Below are 21109 nucleotides of genomic sequence, written 5' to 3' on the forward strand. Positions count from 1 at the left end.
CGTCGTTTTATCGTGCAGTGTGAATACAATTAAGGATCTACGCTAATCTACGCCAATCTCGTATACGAGAATTGACGCGAAATGGTGATATCTCGGTCGATTAGCGTCGCTAGAAAATCGACTATGAGTCCCATTTTCGACGGTCATCTACGGAAATCTCGTGCTCGGAACTTGCCAATATTTCCATTGTTTTCCGTTGATACGGTGAGGTCCAGTTCTCACTGGGACCAATACCCTAGCATGCCTCAGTGTGCCATTCTGCCAGTTACTCTTCAGATCCTTGGATTTAGCGCCTCATCCTCGCATCCTCACCCCACCACAATCATCAAACACACTTCCAACAAGGTATCCCATCTGTGTCGTTCCGCGCTTCACCAACTGACTTTCGCCATGGATAATTTCTGCAATCTTGCATTCAGCCATGGACCATGCGGAAGGACATTATATGGGACGAGTCTCTTTGTGGATGTGTGGAAGAGATGTTGACGGAGACAGTCTATCAAGAGATATGGAGTGTCAGTGTGGTTCTGTGGTATCGATGTAGTTGGATCATGCAGCTCGCGAGATATCGACACTGCTATTGCAAAGGTACGCTCAACGCAAGTTGTACAAGACTCTACCACCCATTACAACAGCATCCACATTCATTCTCACTGCCTTATTCCACAGCCGTCCTACAATAGAATCACCACATTCTTCCAACGAACTTCTCCATACCTAATCCGCGGGCGATTCAATACACCGCCGCCTCTGGATGTGGTCCAACACAAAAAAAGATCTCGAACAACGATAAAGTGGCTAATCTGATGATATTGAAACAAGTAAGGCCAGGTCATTCTTAGGTGCTGCACAGTGTGGGGACTGGTTGACTGATCAATAGAACACAGCCACCATACCCACATCTAAACTCGCTACCGTTACGATTACATGACGCCTCAAGGAACCCCAAGCGCCATTCGTGTTCGACTTTGAACAGCAGATCACATTTGTTCATATAGCAGCGAGCCCATGCAAGAACTATCTACCAGCATACCTTAATACGCTTATTACGCCTCACCACCAAAGACTGACAGTACTCCTGCCGAGTATCCGCTATCACAATTCACCTCCCACACAGCTTCTGCGTTCTTGATTCGGTTCTTGAGAATGCCTCCAAGCATGTGGAAATGACTTTGGATGAGACAGGCCTGTTGGCGGATTATGTATGGAAAAGTTGGAGATGGATCGATCATCGGTAGGAGTTCTGGGGTGCGTTCATATCCACCCACATACAGGCAGATATGTATAAATGAACAGATCGACCCTGAAATGTAATTGTAATTTGTAAAAGAACGACCTGATCTGATTCTAGGCACGCTCATTGCATCGCAAGCTATGCAAGTCCCATCCCATCGGCACCCTAACACCTCGCCAAGAGACTTGAATGAAATGCTGCTGGCACACTCATCGCCAGTACATTTTTATGAAATGAACCTGTACAATTTGAAGAACATTTGGAATATTCCGCGATCACAAGTGCGTATTCGTTTCTCAGAGTGGGCCCTGTCATTGAACACTGTGCATATACATATGATAGAGATGGCGTGGCATTTTCCGAGTCTTGACATTGGACACTGATCGCTATCCATCATCTGCACAACGCAATTTGAGTGTAGTGCTTTTGTGATCATCAGTATCCTTGTGGGATGACGGCCCAAGGCAGATAGCCAGAATGAGCGCATAAGGCGGGTGGTGCTGATGACGAGGACAAACATCATGCATTGAGATCTGTGCTTGCCGGAGGGTGGCAGACGGGGTAGGACAGGTGAGTTGTCTGTTTGCTTCATTTTTCACTTTTATGATGTCATATGGACAGAATTTGCCCTTGTTGAATGAACTTGGAAGCATTGTTGCGCTCCCAGGCCCGATCCAGCGAAGTGGAGAGAATGCGATTTTAATCAAGAACCGTTCAGGTCACATCGCACCCAGGCTTGTCGATTTGCTGTTCGATTTCACTGATATCATGGAATTGAATTGACATATCTGTAGCAAGCATCTATCTGGATAATGGAAGCGAGTCGCCAAAATGATGAACAGTTCTTCGATCTGTCACGGCGTTCAAACATTCTGCGCATGTGACTGGTTTGCAGCTTCACAACCAACATATACATTGATTCAATCAAGGGACCCTAGATCGAGTATCCATTTCTACAGGACCTCAACTTACTTCGGTCAATCAATGCAGGAACGGATATCGCCCCCATGATCAATGCTCATTTCGGTTATGAAAGCGCTGGGTTGTGGTATATCTAGTACCCACCAACTTCGCTGCTCCCTCGCCCCCATCCTCTAACAAGATGACTCTAGTCTTAAATGATCCCAGTCTCTGGCCGGCCATTAATGCGTACCATATTTACAGCTATTTTGCAGGTTCGTGGAGAGCTAGTTGGACAATGACGGCGATTCTCGATCTAACATTTCACAGTTGCCGGCTGTGCTGGGGTTATGTACGATTGGGGTGAGCAAGATTGCTTTCAAGAATGGCTCATGTACATTCTTACTATAGTTTCTGCAGCTTTGACTGTCGGACAAGAGGTAGGTTGATGCCATTGTCGAAGCATCTATCTCACTCAGAATGGTTTACTATATAGATTGAACTCATCTGGGTGAGCAGAGTCACACATCAAAAGAACAACATGCAATGAATTTGCGGCAGAGACAACGCTGGTCACTCATGACCGCTCTGTATCTGAGTGTACGTAGCTTGCGTTGTAAGTGTGGTCAGCAAGTCAGGCTAACTTGAAAATATTCAAGGTGCGCTATCTTGGAATATCATATGCTGTGTATGTTTGTAATTCTAAACGATTGGCACTGCGCTAATCAATGATCTCCCACAACAAGCATCCAGATTCTAAGTATGTCTCCTGATATACGCCATGTTTACTTCTTCTCACCGGCGGCATACAGCGAACGTTCCGACAATATCGCTGACAGATTCAGTAAGTATTCTGATTCTCTGAACCAATGCTCACCATTCCTGTCGAATCAACTGGGCTCCAATGCAGGGGTGAGTCTGATTCTTTACCAGCTGGTGCAATATAATGACTGCAACAGCTGTGAGTTTCTTTTGATTGTGTGATCCTCCGAGGCTGATCACCACCTGGATTTGTCAGGCCTGATTGTGTTCGTCACACAAAATTGGGTGGGTATCTTCGTGAACGCAATACTGGGCGGTGAGCTACATTGCTGCAATGAGTCAGTGATATTGACTTAACAGAAACATCACGCAAGTCATCATGATCACTCGATTACATGCCATGTATCAACGATCCAGAAAGGTGTTGATACTTTGCGTTGTAGTCTTCCTGACTATCACCATCGCCGCAGGAGTGTTGAGTGTCATATCAACAATAGACACTTCAGGAGGTAAGCTTGATTATGGATGAAAGACTTGTGTGCAACAGGCTCATTGACGAATACCAGAGGAGGCCATTCTCTCTGGCACCTACGAATGCTCTGTTGGCTTTACAGGAAATATCCAACTACTGCCTCCCGTGACTTGGATGCTTGGCACTGCATGGGAGGTCCTCGCACTATGTCTCACAATCTGGATTGCTGTAAAACACTTCCGTGAATTGCGACGACAGTCGGCAGGAGGGGTTATCGGGGACTGCTTCACAGTGTTGATACAATCTCACGTGGTTTACTTTACGAGGTGAGCTAACAATGCCAATGTGGCTCCCTTCTTCCGCTGAAGTTCTGCACATCTTAGCTTTGTTGTTGTTTCTTGCTTCACGATCAGCGCCGACTTGTCTCCAACAATATCAGGGGTATGCTATTCTGTCGATGATCTCTGCATGCAACGGTTCATCATTTCTACAGGACCCATATTCCCTGGGAACTGAGATTTATTATGGTTTGCTTGGTATTTTCCAGGCAGTGCAGATGTTTGTGCTGGGACCACGCCTGATACTTAGCATTCGAGAATATAACGCCAATCTCGTGGCCGACTCCGACGCAGCAACCGCCATGACTTCAATTCCTTTCCAGGAGCGCGTGCATGTGGCAACTAGCAGCAGCGTGTAGGACGGGAAATCCTTGAGGTGATTACCACTGTCAGGGTTCAAATACTCTGCGTGGAGCGGGGGGATTTCTTTTATTTCCAAGTTTCTTTGCCATACTTATTTGTTTATGTTCTGAAGATTTGACAGAGAAGTGGCCCGCCCCGTACGTTATTGCATCACTACGTTTTTGAGTAGAAGATCTCATATCTTTGCTTCTTCAATAACCCTCAATGTGAATATTTATGAGTGCAAGCCAGTGACATGCAAGGTGTTGTTACATATCTAGCAGAGTGGGTTCGCAGGCTTCCGTTGCAACATCATGCATTGTAACGATACTTGCCATCGCATCACCTTTCCACTCCTCATCGTACCTCTATTCTACGTCCACATGCAAGTGCTTGACGAGCTGAGCGGTAGCAGCAATCTTTGTCTTGCTGTTATCGTTGTTCTTGATCTTCAGTAGCCAAGACTCCGATGGTATATCTGACAAAGAAATTATCGATAAGTTCTCTCCAATTGAGAGTGGCTAAATAGCAAGAATAGTCAGACATGAGGGAAGAACATACACAAGGAGGCCAAGTGGTCTGCATGGTGCCGTCGAAGTGACCTTTGGGGTACATGTCGCCTAGTATGAGGTGCAGCTGGGGAGAAAATTGTGGTTGAGGTTGAGGGAGTTGATGGTATTGAAAGTGTCAACCGCCGGGTCCGAGATACGGGACACTCTAGGGCAAGTGAAAGTCAAATGAGAAGGGTGAAAGAGACTCGCTTTATGTGAGCATGTGGGAAATTTTCATCCAGCCAGTCAACTCACCGAGACTCTTGGTCCCTGCAAGACGACAGGTCACAGATTTAGTTGATTGAATATGCGGTGCCATCCTAATGTCACTGCCCAATGAGCATCCCATTTCTAATAGCCAACACCCGCCACGACCTCAAAAGCGACAGCAAACAAAAACCCATGGGGAACCTAGAAAGGAGCGGTACTAACCGCGTCTTGAGATGATCATCGGCCGCGACTGCACAGTTACTCGTTTATAACGAAGTAACATCCCTTGACATTCGGACTACAAGTCACTGCTGTGACAAGTCGTTGGGTGATGCCAAAAAAGACAAATATTGTTGAAACAAGACTCGCGGAAGCAGTGAGAGGGTTGGTATGTGTCCGAATATATGAGCAGAAACATGAGGAACCAGCGTGTGCTTGACTCCATGGCTCGTTTGGAGGACTCTGAGAGTCTAAGTAGCTAGCAGCAGACGTACATAGTGAAATGATGTGCACTCGTCGTTCGTGTGAATGATCGCGGCAGTTGCCGCAATTGGTGCTTGTCCGTAAGAAGAACTTGTTCCGAGTCCATCGCCTTGATTCTCGGATGTTCGTTAAAATTCAACTGTGCCCCAGTCTCGCCTTCAATCTCGAATGTTCGTCAAAATTCAACTGTGTCCCAGTCACCCAAGTCGTGACTTGTTAACATCCGAATCATGATAACCGCATATGGCGCTGGATCTGTTCAACTATTCTTACACACAATATGCACACATACACAAAGGATTTACATAACACAGAGTCGCATACCGTTGCCGAGATGTATCAGGATGCTTTGGGATTAGCGTGACTTCCCGTTTTGGTAACACCGCACGACGACAAAATCGAGCTTGCTGTTGAGGACAGCGAGCTCAAATAGTTGCCCAATCCTTCACCCTTTTCACTGGTTCTTTTGAGGGAAAAAAAATCAACTGTAGCTAGTTAAATATGCTATTTTGACCATATATCTTCCAAACTTACAATATTCACCCATTCCTGTCATGTATTTATACTGGGCGCTCTGAGGGGCTTATTATGGGCTCAATTAATGATGTATTCATTGTATAAATATATTATAACTTCTACAAAGCCAGAAGTATTCAATTAGAGTCCAGAAAATACCAGAAAAGCGGTCAGGGTGGGGGGAGGAGGAGGTGGGGAAGGAGGGTTGTATTGTCCAAAAGTAAGCATAGTTAACTAGCTACAGTTGATTTTTTTTTCCCTCAAAAGAACCAGTGAAAAGGGTGAAGGATTGGGCAACTATTTGAGCTCGCTGTCCTCAACAGCAAGCTCGATTTTGTTGTCGTGCGGTGTTACCAAAACGGGAAGTCACGCTAATCCCAAAGCATCCTGATACATCTCGGCAACGGTACGCGACTCTGTGTTATGTAAATCCTTTGTGTATGTGTGCATGTTGTGTGTAAGAATAGTTGAACAGATCCAGCGCCATAACCGCATGCCTGATAGAGCTGCGCATTTTCTCCAGGACCCAGCCAGAAGTGTGCTGCTTAGCTTCACGGCACGAACTTAATGCTACCTACCTCTGTGTAAGTCTGCATACCAACATTCAGTCGACTAATCATGCTTGCAAGCTTGAATGTGCTCCCATTTAATATTTGCACCGTATGACAGTCACTCGTGCAGATTGGCTAGTTCGTCCACTTAGCTCCAAGTGGTGCTCCGCACTTACATAGGTTTCGGCTTCTTTGAATTATTATTTCTGACGATAAACACCGGTGCCGGAGGGGAATCACTCGGGCCCGCATTCAAGACAGTCATGTTCCTACCGCAAGCCAGTGAACCTCTTAGTCTTAGCGCTGCCACAGACATGGCTATAAATCTCCCAATAGATGACCTAGGTCCCACATCGAATCAAACACAACAGTATTCAACACAACAATGAACACATCTACCATCGCTTTACCCTCTCCATCAAGTCTCTGGACAACTGCACGTTTGGTTGGCGCACTCAATGTCGCTGGTTCCTTTGCTGCACTATGGGCTTTTGTCAAAGTCCTAAGGGTGCTTCGCTTGCGGTCAAAGACGACTCAACTGCGGGGTCCACCTCGTACCAGCTTCATATATGGTGTTTCCCGCGACCTCGACTCATCCCATGATAGTGGTGCAATGTTCGAACATTGGGCCACAGAATATGGGGTAGTGTATATGATTCCGGGTGTCCTCGGACAAAATATGCTCGTGTTGTGTGACCCAAAAGCTATAGCACATTTGTATGCCCGGGAGACGTGGACCTATATGCAGACGCCCTCTTCGTTGGCATTTATGGAGGCATCAGTATGTCAACGTCCTCTTCTTACCTCATCTATCTGATATCTTTTGTCAGCTCGGCAGAGGGATACTATGGTCTCATGGTGAACAACACAGGAAGTGCGTTCAGTTTTTGTCCTTGCGCCAGAGACTAATTGACTACCTGTGAATCAGGCAGCGGAAGGCCCTTGCACCAGCTTTCAGTAATGGAGCCATCCGAAAACTCACATCAGTGTTTTATGACTCAGCATACAAGGTAAGGACTCGCAATGTGGGAAATGTATCTCTGAGCTTGAAACGTTACAGGCCAAAGGTGCATGGGATACCACTATAGAATTGAACAAAGATGGGAACGCTGTCATTGAAGTTCAAAACTGGTGCGTAACTTTTCTGGCTTGAACAAAGTATCATTCCTAATCGAAATAACTTCAAGGATGAATCATATATCGTACGTGATGATTCTTTTTGCTATTGAAGCCTCGAATTGAATGACGCAATATCAGTCTGGATACGATTGGCATTGCTGGTTTCTCCCATGATTTTGGCTCGCTCGATGGCAAGCGCGCCAGCGTGACCGAGGTGTTTGACACTTTCGGAAGCAACTTGCAGGCCTCAGCATTGAACCAAGCCTTTGACCTGCTTGCATCAGCGTTTGCCATCTTCACCAAGATCCCCACAAAGAGAATGAAGCTGTTCAAGAAAGTCGGTATAACCATGGGAGAAATATCGGACGACTTGTTGATTCGCAGTCGTCAGGAAAAGGATGCGAATGTTGCCGAGAGAGACGAGGAGAAGTCCATCATTGGATTGTTGTGTATGCTCTTCACATGATTCACGGTATTCCCCTGATTGACACGATGGTCAGTCAAATCTGAAAGCCAGGATACTGAGCTCCATATGTCCAAGGAGGAAGTAGTGGCTCAGGTCCGTGGAGATTATGACAGCCATGATTTGAAAGCTGACATCCTGCAGATGAAGGTTTTACTTGTCGCGGGTTATGAGGCGACAGCCAGTGAGTTGATTCTTGTGCAGTGCTATCACATTGACTTATTCTTCCCTGGCAGTCGGTCTTACGGTAAGTCCTACTGTCCGATAATGTCTGTGCACATCATTCATGTGATGATCAGTGGGCGCTGATCGAGCTATCGCAACACCCTGATGCCCAAACCAGACTTAGAGAGGAACTACTTGCGTTTGGTGCTGATCTGACATACGACCAATTAAAGGCCACACTCCCATACTTGGATGCGGTTGTTCATGAAGTTCTACGACTCCATCCTCCGGCGCCCGATTTCATTCGTCTTGTGAGTGCACCTGTCTGGGTGCAAATAGATATCCTGACAATAGATATACAGGCAGGCACAGACGACATTATTCCCTTGAGCGAACCTGTGTGCAATGCATCCGGGGAAATGACGGATAGCATTTCTGTAGCAAAGGGGACATTGATCATGATATCAGCCGTGGCGATCAATCGCTCTTTGGCTATCTGGGGACCTGACGCAAAAGAATTCAAGCCTGAACGTTGGCTGGCTGAAGGTGGTATCAGCGGGAAGGCCAAGGAAGTCCAAGGCCATAAGCATTTGCTGACGTTTGTCGACGGCCCGAGGACGTGTCTTGGAAAAGATTTCGCGATTACGGAGTTCAAGGTGATTGCTACGGATCAGCTTGTTAGAGTTTCGACGTTACTCACTGCGATACAGACAGTTTTGTCGGTTCTGGTGAAGAACTTCGTGTTTGAGATGCGGGATGGACCGAATACTTGGGTCGAGGTTGTGAGGGGGATTTTGCCTCGTCCGCGGGTTGTTGGAGAAGATTCCACTGGAGTACCTTTGAAAGTTCGTCGGTATCAATGACCGGTTATGCTGCACTAGCAGCTTCACATATTCCTCACTTATTCGCGACTGGGACTCTTAAATGACATGTGTATAGCTCTGTCAGCCTGCAGAAGCACAGATGTGATCCACCCTGACGTTGACCTGAGGCTGTATGATCTGTCCGTCTTCGAACAACGCCTGTTCGAGAAGTCACCAGGACAAGAACGAACTACTAACAAGGCAAAACGCATCAAGAACCTCCTCGACACATGGATGATTCTTCACGAACATGCAGAACACGGACAACATTTTGCACCTTGGATTATACTTTTGATTGTTATATGACCCCCGTTGTAGTGTCTTCCGCTGTGCCATAAATAATGCATATCAATATTATCTCGCATTTTAACTTGCACCTCGAGTGATAGCGTGCTTTAAATGTACACTAGACATCAAAGGAAGCTTGCCCTTACTTATCTGTCAGTACATTTCAGGCACGCACCATACTGACGCCCTAAGCTCACAAGGTAAATCTCCCTAGATATTTTCGAGCACCAGCCGAAGAGTGCCAGACTTTCGGTGTGATCAAGCCACAACGGTGGAGAGACTATGTGTATTCGGCGACGTCTATCTGAATAAATGGCTACAATGTAGCATACACAAGGCTCTACAACTCAGGGGATATGTGGAAGCGTGCAGTGAATGATTACGGAGAAATATAATGTCAGGAGCAACGGAAGAGAAACTGGGGACTGCAGACCTCAGTGAACGTGACGGCGTGAAAGAAGAAAGCAAACATACACGATGCATTACTCGTCGTTGACCTTGCCGGAATTCTCGACATCACTTGACGGTGGCTAGCTTTGGCTTTAGGTGTGCCAGCTGCAGCTTTTGGCTTCCTGAGTTTGACCTCCTTGCCACGATTGGGGTTCTCGGGCGCTTCCCACCACATTGCTGCAATCTTTGAGACGTGTTAGACATGGGAGGGACGCATATATGCGCATATACGCACTCGGACATGCATCCTTCCACTCTTTCATGTGGGCTTGTACGAAGAGGTTGTATGCGCTTGGGGCACGCTTTGGTTTGTCTTCCTTGTCTGTGGTGAAGTGAGTATTGAGACGAAGAACACACTGTCCCTCGTCGTACTTCCATCAAGTTGGCGCATGACTACATATTTCAGCAATTGATTGCACTTACCATGCGCTGTGTTTGAAATTTGATCGGCTACAGGACGTCCATCACTGATTTGCGCCTTCCGCATTAGCATATATACCAATCAAATATGTATGATGAACGATACCGGAATGCATATGGAGATTCTCGCAGTCGCGACGCTTGCCGTTTGGCGAGCTATCACCTGAGACGGCAGTTGTTTATCTCGCAGAAACACATGACACTGAGTGCTGCACAACTGGATGGTTGTGGCGAGGCTTGCTTGTTGTTTTCCCTGCGTCTGGGAAGACGTGATTTCTTGCGCTTCTAAACCTAAAAAAATCTGTTCACGAATAGATGTCAGTGTCCGCCAATTAATAATGCGGTCCAGCACAGCATGGACGGGACATCGTGGGAGATAGTTGTAGAATACTACTGTTATGGCATGCGAAAGGGAAGAACCAGCGTGAAGTTCTAGCCGCAACCTACAAGCCAAACAGGCAGTGACAGCACTAGGAGTCGTCTGCTGAAGTATCTGTGCAACCCGACAGCTTGTCTGCGTTGAAACAAGCGCAAAGGCAGGAATCAAACACCCGTTTGGGGCATTGTGGCGGCGGCGGCGGGTGGTGTCGAGGTGGCCAATAGTGTTGATGTTGATTGTAGCAAGTCGGAGGGCTCGTGGCGATTTGCGTGGGTGTGGGGGCCGTGATCGTGATACAATTACAGCACTGAGATTCGAAATATAAAAACATATACAAGAGGTTGGTAACGGCCTAGCGGGCGCACGAGTCCAAAAGTAGAATATGCATTGATTGCAAAAACCCCGAACGTAGCGTGCAATACTGGTACACCTGACAAGGAGAGTATACAGGGCAGCGGCAACCAACAGTACTAGTGAAACAACGGGCCTGAGGATGTGGCGAAAGTCCACACGGAAGTAGGCCTACATGATGAAAAGGCCTCAAAGGTGCTGCTGCCTGCAGGATGCGGGATGTAGATACAGGAAGCCAAGGGAGGGCGCTAGAGGGAAACGGGGAAACGGAGGAAAGGAGACAGGGCAGATACCAAAGAAGGCACTAGAAGCAATAAAAAAAGTATCTGGGGGCCCTTGACTCTGAACCACCACCATGGTCAGTTTTTCCCACGCATAAAATTCTGGTGAACAGAGGATGAGAGCGCACGCGGAGGGAAGTCTAGTTAGATAGAATCTCAGTTTCTGGGTAGAAGACTCGTGCATTGACAAGTATGTACCTAGTTAGATAGACTAAATGTATTTGTTAGTTGCTACTGGAATAAACGGTATAAGGACTTACATCTCAGTTTCTGGGTAGAAGACTGAGATGTGTCGACGGCGGTACACGCACTTTATCGTACGGATGGAATGGGTGGAATAGGGTAAGTGATATAAGTCTGAGACATATCTCGAGGGGGGCGCACGTCTAGCGACGTCACGACTGCGCTCGTACCTTATTCCTCATCTCCTGTCTCCCTCGGACTTTTGGACTCCAACAAAAATTGTGGGCAAGGTCGAGCCACTAAGGCTCACAGCTAACAACTGGCCCCATACACATCTGAATCGTTCCAAAAAATACACCAGTTATCAAAACAATACCCGCTCTACATAAGAATTCCATCAACCTGAATCACATGTCAATACTCGTAACACCCAAGGACAATCCCCAAACACAGCTCACTCCAAACACGTCAAATATAAAAACAAAACACACCCAAAATGCAATAAAACCACAAAACGCTCCTCCCACAAAGACCCTAAAAATCCTAAGAACCGCCCCCGCGAACCATAAATACCCACCCCCCGCTACACGAAAACATCAAACACGCAAAATCCAACACACCAAGATTTTCCCACCAAAACACTGTCCTGAGGAAGGAAATGAATAATAAAAACATGATACTAACGAAAACAAACGCCACACCAATGCATCACCCCTAGGATACATCAATAAACACCCCACGTCAGAACCCACATAGCCCATAAGCACAAAACACACCGCTCTCACCAATAAACATCGGCCCTAAAAAGTAGTAAGATAACACCCAAACGTAAATCGACAGAGACCAAGTAATGACGCACAACCACACAGCATACCCATCAAGATACCTTGAGAAATTCACACCTCACCCGCAGATACATTAACACAAACTCATACCCCCACCTGAGATGAACCCGGCCACGAAGCCAACACTGACCCCCTACCTAAGAACCCCCGATGAAACAGCACTTAAAAAACAATGTATAAAAACTAACCTCTAACAATTCTGACAAACCGTCCAACTGAAGATGAAGGATAAAGAGACGACCTCAATAAAATCTCTATCACAATCCACTCGTCCCTACCCCAGTACCCCTTGTCCTGCACTCCAAACCACCCATTCGGGACCAAAGTATTCCCCTCCGAATACCCTCCCCGACAACGACGATATGGACCAAATACCTAACTTCCTACCACCCCCACCATCCCCAACAACTTCGCGATCCCCCCCAGACACACCAACACAACCCATGAGCGCGCCAGTTAGCCCAACAGCCCCACATGCAACGACACCAGAAGAAGAATCCATCCTCGCTCACTTAGCCCTCGCGGAAAAGAATAGATCTGTTCTACGCCAAGATGGCCCCAACCACTGAACCACTCTCCCCCAATTCACACCTACCCCCATCGGAGGCTTCCCTAAAATCCACATGTCCCATTCTGCTCAGATCTTCGACCACCTAGAAAACAAAGTCTTACTCGCCTGGTTCCAGGTCCAACACCCGAAATTCATGGTCCGTGTCTTCGACCACTCGGGAAGAGATGTTTTCGAAAAAGCCGCAATCATTGCTGAAAGAATCCGTGTGAACATCGCTATCATAGCAAACTTCGTACACCAAGGCGCACCCCCAGTACGAGTCTCTCCCCCACAACCCCAGGGCGGTAGAGACTCCAAAGACTTTCCCACCGGCTTCCTAGTTCACAATGTATCAGAAGAAACCAGGAATATCATCCTTGACCAACGTATCTGGGCCGCCAATGATATCACATTCGAAGCTCTCCCTTTCGGCTGTCCCCACCCCCCAGAATTACTATTCTGCCCCTCCGGCTTCACTACAGCCAATGCCGAAATCATCGGGAAAACAGTTGCGGACGTCTGGGCACATGAAGAAAACAGACACCGGATAAACAACATATTCTCAATGAGTGAAATCAAGGAAGAAGAGCACGTCTACAAAGCCACGTGGGACTTAATCAGATCCGTCCGCGTCGAACATCTGGATTTCAAGATCACGGGGGGACTCTCGGTTCCGCGTTTCAACATATTCGCGGTCAGCCCCTCCAATGACGCGAAGACATGGACCGACCTCAGAGGTTTCCTACACATCCTAGACTACCCAACGGGTCTAGACGGATGCGGGGTAGCTGTAGCTTTATCACCATGCCCAATCTGTCATTCCCTCGCCCACCCACGAGGCCTGTGCCCCTTCCCCAACGTACCTTTATGGAACGGCCCCAAAGTAGGGAGTAGAAATACCATTAATGCATCTAGACAAACCGGTAGAGCGAGAGGCGGAAGGTCCGGATGTAATACCTAGAACCACCCATCAAATCAACCCCAGAACGATACACTGTCATATATCAGAACATCTCGTACCATACGAAAACCCCATTCAGCCCTTCCCAAAACCCCCCACCATTCCAAATATCACTCCCTAGCTCACGTATGTAGTAGCGCAGTTTGCATTCCATAATCCTAGTCGTTTAACGCTCACAAAACCATTACCGAAAACCCACTATAACATCCCCGGCATAGGCCCAAAACCTATCGCGAAAGTGAGATGTTATAAACTAATCTCGATTCATGCGAGACCCAAATTGAAACCCTAAGACCCTCTGCCCACATATACTGATTGTGTGAACAAGACAGGAAAGCGAGAGTCGTCTCACCACGCATGGTGCACACCAGACCACGGAAACCTATTTAGGTTTGGATGAGCCGTGCCGAGAGGCTTAAGTTTCTCAATAGTAGGAAGTACGAGTGTTTTGGGCACAAATATTTTCGAACTTGACAAACATAGTCCCCCCGGGTAGCTGGGTAATGCTATCCCTGGCTTTTCTATAGTCGCATGACAAGCTAAGTAATACCGACTACCAACCAAGTAACAAACCCCCCCCTTCCCCCTTCCCCCCTTCCCCCTTCCCCCTTCCCCCTTCCCCCCTTCCCCCTTCCCCTTCCCCCTTCCCCCTTCCCCCTTCCCCCCTTCCCCCTTCCCCCTTCCCCCTTCCCCCTTCCCCCCGGTCATATCTTCGGTCATGGTATTTGCCTCCCCAGGAGCAGAGGGAGGTCTCTTTCCATCGCCCGAGAGCCCCCTAATGACGCCCCAGGGGAGTTCGGAGGCGTAGTCCATCCCCAGCCACACCAGGCAAGTGAAAACACAGCATACACCAACCCACACAAGCGTACACGCGCTAACATGACCCTCGCCACACTAAACGTCAAAGGTAGAGCCTCGACAACTCTGGGCACGAGCCCAATATCCAAGTGGTCTATAATAAATCAAACAATTAGAGAAGAAAAACTAAGTATCCTATGTCTACAAGAAACACACCTAACCAATGAACACGAAGAACAAATAAGATCGCTATACTCTAGACGTCTATTAATGCTCAACTCACAAGATCCGACACGCCCCGGAAACTCCGCCGGTATAGCCTTCGTACTAAACAAAGAAATGATCAACACGTCAGAAGCAAAACTAACAGTACTAATCCCTGGTAGAGCGATAGCCCTATCAATCAAATGGCACAATGAGGAGGTTATTAAAATTCTTAACATTTATGCACCCAACAATCACAACGAACACCCAACGTTCTGGAACACTATAAAGACAAAATGGTCACAAAATAACCTAGGATCAATTGACTTCATGGTGGGAGATTTTAATGTAACAGAAGACCCACTAGATAGAGCGCTATCAAGATTTGACAATGAACAAGCAGTAGAGGCCCTAAGAGAATTCAGAACTAGCGAAAACATACAAGATATGTGGCGACACACCCACCCAAGAACACGACTGTTCACGTTCAATAGTAACACCAATTCCATGTCCCATTTAGATAGAATCTATATGTCAACCACACACCATGAAAGCGTCTCGAACTGGAAATCATACCTATGCCCAATTCCCACGGATCATAACATTGTAACTACCCGCTTTGCCCCACCAGGTCTCCCGCACATTGGAAAGGGAAGATGGTTATGGCCACTTGAAATACTTACCGACAAAACCTTAATTGAAAAAATAGAAACATTAGGAATAAAAACTCTAGAAAAAATCGAAAATAAGAGTATAGACGGAAACCGCACCAAGAATGAAAACCCGCAATCAATATGGGAAAACTTCAAATCCCAAATGAACGAAGTAGTCAAACACGAGGCCAAAACACGCATCGCAAAAATTAACCGAAGAATTAAAAAAATACAAAAAGACATAAGGGCATCATCTAACGCACCAGACATCGACACCTCGATCGACCAGAGACAAAACAAAATCATCCTAGAACAACAACTTGAGCAACTAGACAGAAAAAGGTACAAAAACGCTCACCTAAAAGCCCAAGCACAATGGGCGCTGTACCAAACATTCCGGCGCCAGCCTCACAATCGCCCGTTATGCACGATCCGGAGCTCACCTGGTCAGGTATTCATGTTCACACTCATCCGGCCTATTCCATCGACTCCCGTCCCTCCTGGACACCTAACGGATACGCAACCCGCGACGGATTCCCTCAATTGCCCCTCGTCCCTGTCCATCCATGTCCATCCATCCCCATTGGTGCGTCATTTCTCTCCTTTTATCACTCTGATCAAGCAGCAGACTGTTTTACATGTACATTCCCATACATGAGGCCGCTTACCGTCCCTTACATATTATCGCGCTATGGACTCGCCTATACTACTGTCGCTTAAACGGATCCCGAGTTCTTACGGATTAAGATAAATAGTTGCGTCATACTCTGCCAATATCACTTCCCTTTTGCTCCCTTGGATTTATATCTAAGTCCGTGTGATCAACAAAGTCCCCTTAGTCTTCCACGTTGCAACGGACCTCTTCCCGCACCTCGGACTACTTCCGGTAGCTCGTTACCTCGAGACCTTGAAACCTTGACACCCCGACACCTTGACACCTTGACACCTTGATCATCGTACCGCTAGATATCTGTTCCTCGCGAACCATCCTCCGTCCGGACACTCCTTTCCTTAAACCGGACTTCACCTGTGTGTCCGCCGCTCAGATCTTAAGCCCGTCGGATTGATTCCTTCGCATTTATTGCGAAGACTTCCTTCAGTAGCAATCCCCTTGGGACGAGCTATTACACTTGCACTCATACAGATCGGTAGTCTACTCTAACAGGCTACACAGAATCTCTTTCGCTCAGCGCTAAAAGGAGAAACAATAAGTAAGTATTGGTCAAAAATGAACAAACCAAGACAACCGAGAGACGTGATACACAGACTGCGAATCCCAAACACAAATAGATATACAACCAAGTCAGAAGAAATGTCTGAAATCGCAAGAACATACCATAAAAACTCCAAGACATCAGCCAACACCTAAATAACAGCGTACACAGACGTGAAGCCATAGTAAAAACTATGTCAGAAATCCCAAATGAATAGAAGATGAACTCACCAAACAGCCCTCTAAATGAACTAATCACAGAACAAGACGTGAAAGACGCTCTATACTCATCCAAAGCCGGGAGCGCAACGGGCATAGACAGAATCTCGTATGAAACATGGAAAATACTACACGAAAGACATAAAGAACATCAAATCAAAAATAAACCAAGCTTTGACGTGATAAAAACACTTACCATAGTGCTAACTGACATCCAAACATATGGAATCACAAGAGACTCCAATTTCGCCTTAGGCTGGATGTGTCCCCTATACAAAAAAAAAGACAGATCAGAGATAGAAAATTACTGCCCAATAACTCTACTAAATACAGACTACAAACTACTCACGAAAACGCTAGCCATGCAACTCGCTAGAGAAATCCACCCCATAATCCACCCAGATCAAAGCGGATTTATACCTAAAAGATCAATATTCAACCCGATAAGACTCTCACAAATGATGACGGCCTATGCGGACATAACAGAAGAAGATGGAGTAATGGTTGCGCTTGACCAAGAGAAAGCTTACGACAAAATTAACCATGATTACCTAATCGACTCCTTAAAGAACTTTAACTTACCTGAAAAATTTATCAACACAATCCAAGCTCTATACAAAAACGCACATACCATGGTTGCCATCAACGGATTCCTAAGCACCCCATTTAAAGTATCAAGGGGGGTACGCCAAGGCGACCCCCTATCTTGCCTGCTGTTTGATATAGCAATCGAACCATTAGCGTGCACCCTTAGAAATTCAACAAAATTAAGCGGATACAACATACCTGGCCTCGTGCAACGCATAATCGTAAATATGTATGCGGACAATACCACGATATACCTAAAAAAGGTGATAAATATAAGGACCTAAATGATATACTACAAAGATGGTGTCTAGCATCAGGCGCTAAGTTTAATATGGATAAAACAGAAATCTTACCAATCAGCACAAAAACACATAGAACGACAGTTATATCCACCAGAAAGCTGAACACAGAAGATGACCCCTGGGAGAACTCAATAAAAATCACCCAGGATGGATCCCCGATCAGATCCCTAGGAGCATGGATAGGAAACGAGTTAGATAATGCAACACCATGGGAACCAATCCTAGATAAAATAGAGTCAACCCTACATAGATGGAATAAAGGAAACCCGACACTAGACGGAAAATGGTTAATTATTCAAATGTTCGTAGGCGGCATGACACAGTTTCTCACCAAAGCGCAAGGCATGCCGAAACAGATCGAAACCGCCATCACAAAGATCATCAGAAAATTCATATGGAACGAATCAAAAACCTCACCAATAAGCATGAAACACCTTCAGAGACCTCAAGAAGAAGGCGGCCTTGAAATCCTCGATATAACAGCTAGAAACCAGGCGATAAACATCACCTGGTTATGCGCATACATTAACATATCCCCTGACCGACCCACATGGGCATTTATAGCAGACGCACTAATACACACCCTAAAACCCAACGGCCTAAGAAGTCTTGATGACGTCCAAACTTTCCTCACGACATGGTCCCCGCCATCCCAAGGACCACACGCAAACCGCCTACCAAAAGAGATAACCACCATGCTAAAGATGGCAAAAAAAACATAATATGAGCTTCACACCAATAAAAGTATCTCACTCACTCAAACAGCAACTTCCCGCATGGTTTCATCTTGGAGCCCCCCCAAGAACGTACAATAAACTGAAAGATCAATGCCTACAACAATCACATAAAGTAAGAACAGTAATTGATTTAATGAAGTTAAAAAACAGACGCACCACCAACACAAATCACCGCGAGAGGAGCAACTGTGCATGTGAACCTTGCAAAACTGATAGAATAGAGGGATGTAAGAACCCACACAAATGTACAATCACAGCAGCAACGATACTCACCAAAATCATTCAAAAACTCAACCCCCTCGACTCGCCACCAGATGACGGCCTCACGCTAACCCACCGACGAAAGGAAAAAAACGCACACGTGATTTCTCAACAATGAGGAGACATAGTCTTCGACCCCTAGATAACAGAAAAAAAGACCTATCAGAATGTTTCAGAATCTTTACAAAGACAACCATGAACATACCGACCCCAGCGTACCACCTCCAGCACATTGGACCAAGAAGAGGGTCACAAGAACAAGCGATTGAAATATACACTGACAGATCGTGTATGAACAATGGAAAAGAAAATGCGAGATGTGGGAGTGGAATATGGTTCGGGGAAAATCACCCACAAAATAAATCCATAAGAGTCCCAGGGAATTCTCAGTCTAATCAGGCAGGCGAGATCGCAGCCATCCTTATAGGACTACAAAATGTCAGTCCCCTTACCCCAGTAACCTTTATTACAGACTCACGATACGTTATAAACTGTTACAGTAACATGGCCCCCTATCTTTTTCTGACCCTTTCACCCTGTCACAATGTCACACCTTCACCTCTTCACGATTCACCATGATGCTTGATGCACTTCCTGATCCCCACCGACCCTGACCTTCTGTGATAGAAGCTAGACACTTCCTTTAAGACCCTTGATCTATGGCCTCATGGCCTTACTTCCTTTTCCCTTGATGTTCCCATAGAACCCCTTCCCTAACCTCATGGACTCCTGCCTGATCCTGCCTACCCGATATACCTTTCCTGACCATTGTACGATTACCAGACCTGCCCTGAACACTGTGATCTTTACCTATATATAGTCGATCCACTTGTACTATTATTCCTTAACTTGATTCTACTGGGTTTTACCTTGACTTGTATATTCTCTTGAGTTAACTCTCTTGAGTCTGATCACAAACCCTCTATACTCTTGGATCGCTATCCTTGAGTCCGATACATCCTCTCTTAGACTGTTTGTCTTTGAGTCGATACTGATCCCTCGTCTAGACTTAACCGTCGAACACGAAACCCTTCTTCGGCCGTTGCCTTAGAAGCTTACCTCCCCTTCCGTTCTGTCATAACCTGACGGCTTAGGCTACCAGGTATATTGACGTTCAATCGATACACGATATGATAGCCTAGGACCGTCGTCCTTCGCTTACCCATCCCAGTCCAACTACGACCGTTGTCGTAACATAAACGGCCTAACAAACCACCTCCGAAACTGGGAAGATCGGGGCTGGATTGACATAGCAAACAGCGAAATCTTCAGAGCCACAGTATACCAGCTAAGGAAAAGGTCAGCAACAACGACCTTCAGATGGATTAAGGGCCATAGTAACAACAAAGGAAACAATGAAGCAGACAAACTCGCTGAAATAGGTGCACTAAAAAACGAATACAACCTCATGGACACAACGGTTCCACCCGAATTCGACCTACAAGGAACAAAGCTCACCCATATCTCCCAAGCCCTAGCGTACAGACAGATGGTATCATCCCCAATCCTTGAACACAAGCGCTCAACCCTAGGCCTCCTCGACATAACACGATACGCCATCCAAAACATATCAAACACACTGGAAACAGACAGATCAATATGGAAAGCTAGAAAGAACAAAGACTTATCTAAGAAAATTCCAAATCTTCACGTACAAAGCACTCCACAACGCGTTCAAAGTGGGGGACTTCTGGACTAGCATCCCAACCTACGAACACCGGGCAAAATGTCACATATGCAAAGAAGACACCGAATCAATGAGTCATATGCTCACAGAATGTAACAGCTCAATACGAAAGCTCATATGGCGCCTAGCAGAACAAATATGGCCCACCAATATCATCCCATGGCCGGATATATCGATAGGAATTATCCTGGGATGCGGTGCGATATCAATCCCCCACAAACAAAATAAAGACGATCCAGATGACAAAAAGAAAGCAGAATCAAAAAGAGGAGCCGCAAGGCTACTCCGAATAATCATATCAGAATCCGCTTATCTAATATGGACCATCAGATGCACCCAGGTCATTCAGGGAATATCCCTCGACGAGTCAAATATAACAAAAAGATGGACTAAAGCAATCAACGATCACTTACAAATAGATAGAGTAATAGCTAGCAAAATCAAAAGGAACCAAAAATACTCCAACCTCATCAACACTACATGGTCAAATATAATATCCCCCGGAAAATCCCTCCCACATAATTGGGTCACATCACTCGAGGTTTTAGTGGGTATAACACTACCCAGGCCCCCGCAGACCGAGGTAACCTAGGTAGTTTACAGAGTCCCACACACCCCTACCACAAGTAGGGAGTGCATAAGTGCATTTTCCCTCGGACCGGTGCCTTGAGCACCGCTATAAGCGTTTATATAGAGCTAGACAGTGTCAGTGGATATATAATAGACTCGCTTGTCCAAAAAAAAAAAAAAAAAAAAAAAAAAATTTTTAT

At 46.2% G+C, this 21109-nt stretch overlaps 6 protein-coding genes across 6 annotated transcripts; 5 read left to right on the forward strand and 1 right to left on the reverse strand.

Moving 5' to 3' along the window:
- Positions 1-6744: 6744 nt before the first annotated feature.
- Positions 6745-9059, forward strand: DEU56DRAFT_952375 (cytochrome P450; the record flags this gene model as incomplete). Its single annotated transcript, XM_041359166.1, has 12 exons — positions 6745-7140; positions 7190-7233; positions 7288-7369; positions 7420-7490; positions 7547-7561; positions 7617-7927; positions 7979-8037; positions 8086-8125; positions 8178-8188; positions 8241-8417; positions 8469-8762; positions 8817-9059. The coding sequence occupies 12 exons, from the start codon at positions 6745-6747 to the stop codon at positions 8967-8969; spliced, it is 1653 nt and encodes a 550-aa protein (XP_041206972.1). The 3' UTR covers positions 8970-9059.
- A 545-nt stretch (positions 9060-9604) lies between these two features.
- On the reverse strand, positions 9605-10098 carry DEU56DRAFT_914073 (uncharacterized protein; the record flags this gene model as incomplete). The annotated part of the gene is made up of 4 exons (XM_041357593.1): positions 9605-9675; positions 9732-9884; positions 9943-10029; positions 10080-10098. 4 exons carry the CDS (start codon positions 10096-10098, stop codon positions 9605-9607), a joined length of 330 nt encoding a protein of 109 aa, XP_041206973.1.
- A 2289-nt stretch (positions 10099-12387) lies between these two features.
- On the forward strand, positions 12388-12735 carry DEU56DRAFT_914074 (uncharacterized protein; the record flags this gene model as incomplete). The annotated part of the gene is made up of 1 exon (XM_041357594.1): positions 12388-12735. The coding sequence occupies one exon, from the start codon at positions 12388-12390 to the stop codon at positions 12733-12735; it is 348 nt and encodes a 115-aa protein (XP_041206974.1).
- A 54-nt stretch (positions 12736-12789) lies between these two features.
- On the forward strand, positions 12790-13677 carry DEU56DRAFT_757259 (uncharacterized protein; the record flags this gene model as incomplete). The annotated part of the gene is made up of 1 exon (XM_041350107.1): positions 12790-13677. One exon carries the CDS (start codon positions 12790-12792, stop codon positions 13675-13677), a length of 888 nt encoding a protein of 295 aa, XP_041206975.1.
- An 879-nt stretch (positions 13678-14556) lies between these two features.
- DEU56DRAFT_739288 (Endonuclease/exonuclease/phosphatase) lies at positions 14557-15990 on the forward strand (the record flags this gene model as incomplete). Its single annotated transcript, XM_041348718.1, has 1 exon — positions 14557-15990. One exon carries the CDS (start codon positions 14557-14559, stop codon positions 15988-15990), a length of 1434 nt encoding a protein of 477 aa, XP_041206976.1.
- Positions 15991-18943: 2953 nt separating this feature from the next.
- DEU56DRAFT_871998 (ribonuclease H-like domain-containing protein) lies at positions 18944-20931 on the forward strand (the record flags this gene model as incomplete). The annotated part of the gene is made up of 4 exons (XM_041355750.1): positions 18944-19135; positions 19824-20144; positions 20172-20331; positions 20396-20931. 4 exons carry the CDS (start codon positions 18944-18946, stop codon positions 20929-20931), a joined length of 1209 nt encoding a protein of 402 aa, XP_041206977.1.
- Positions 20932-21109: the final 178 nt, after the last annotated feature.

This window comes from Suillus clintonianus (assembly GCF_016758775.1).
Source record: "Suillus clintonianus strain FC179 chromosome Unknown DEU56scaffold_50, whole genome shotgun sequence".
Lineage (NCBI taxonomy): Eukaryota > Fungi > Basidiomycota > Agaricomycetes > Boletales > Suillaceae > Suillus > Suillus clintonianus.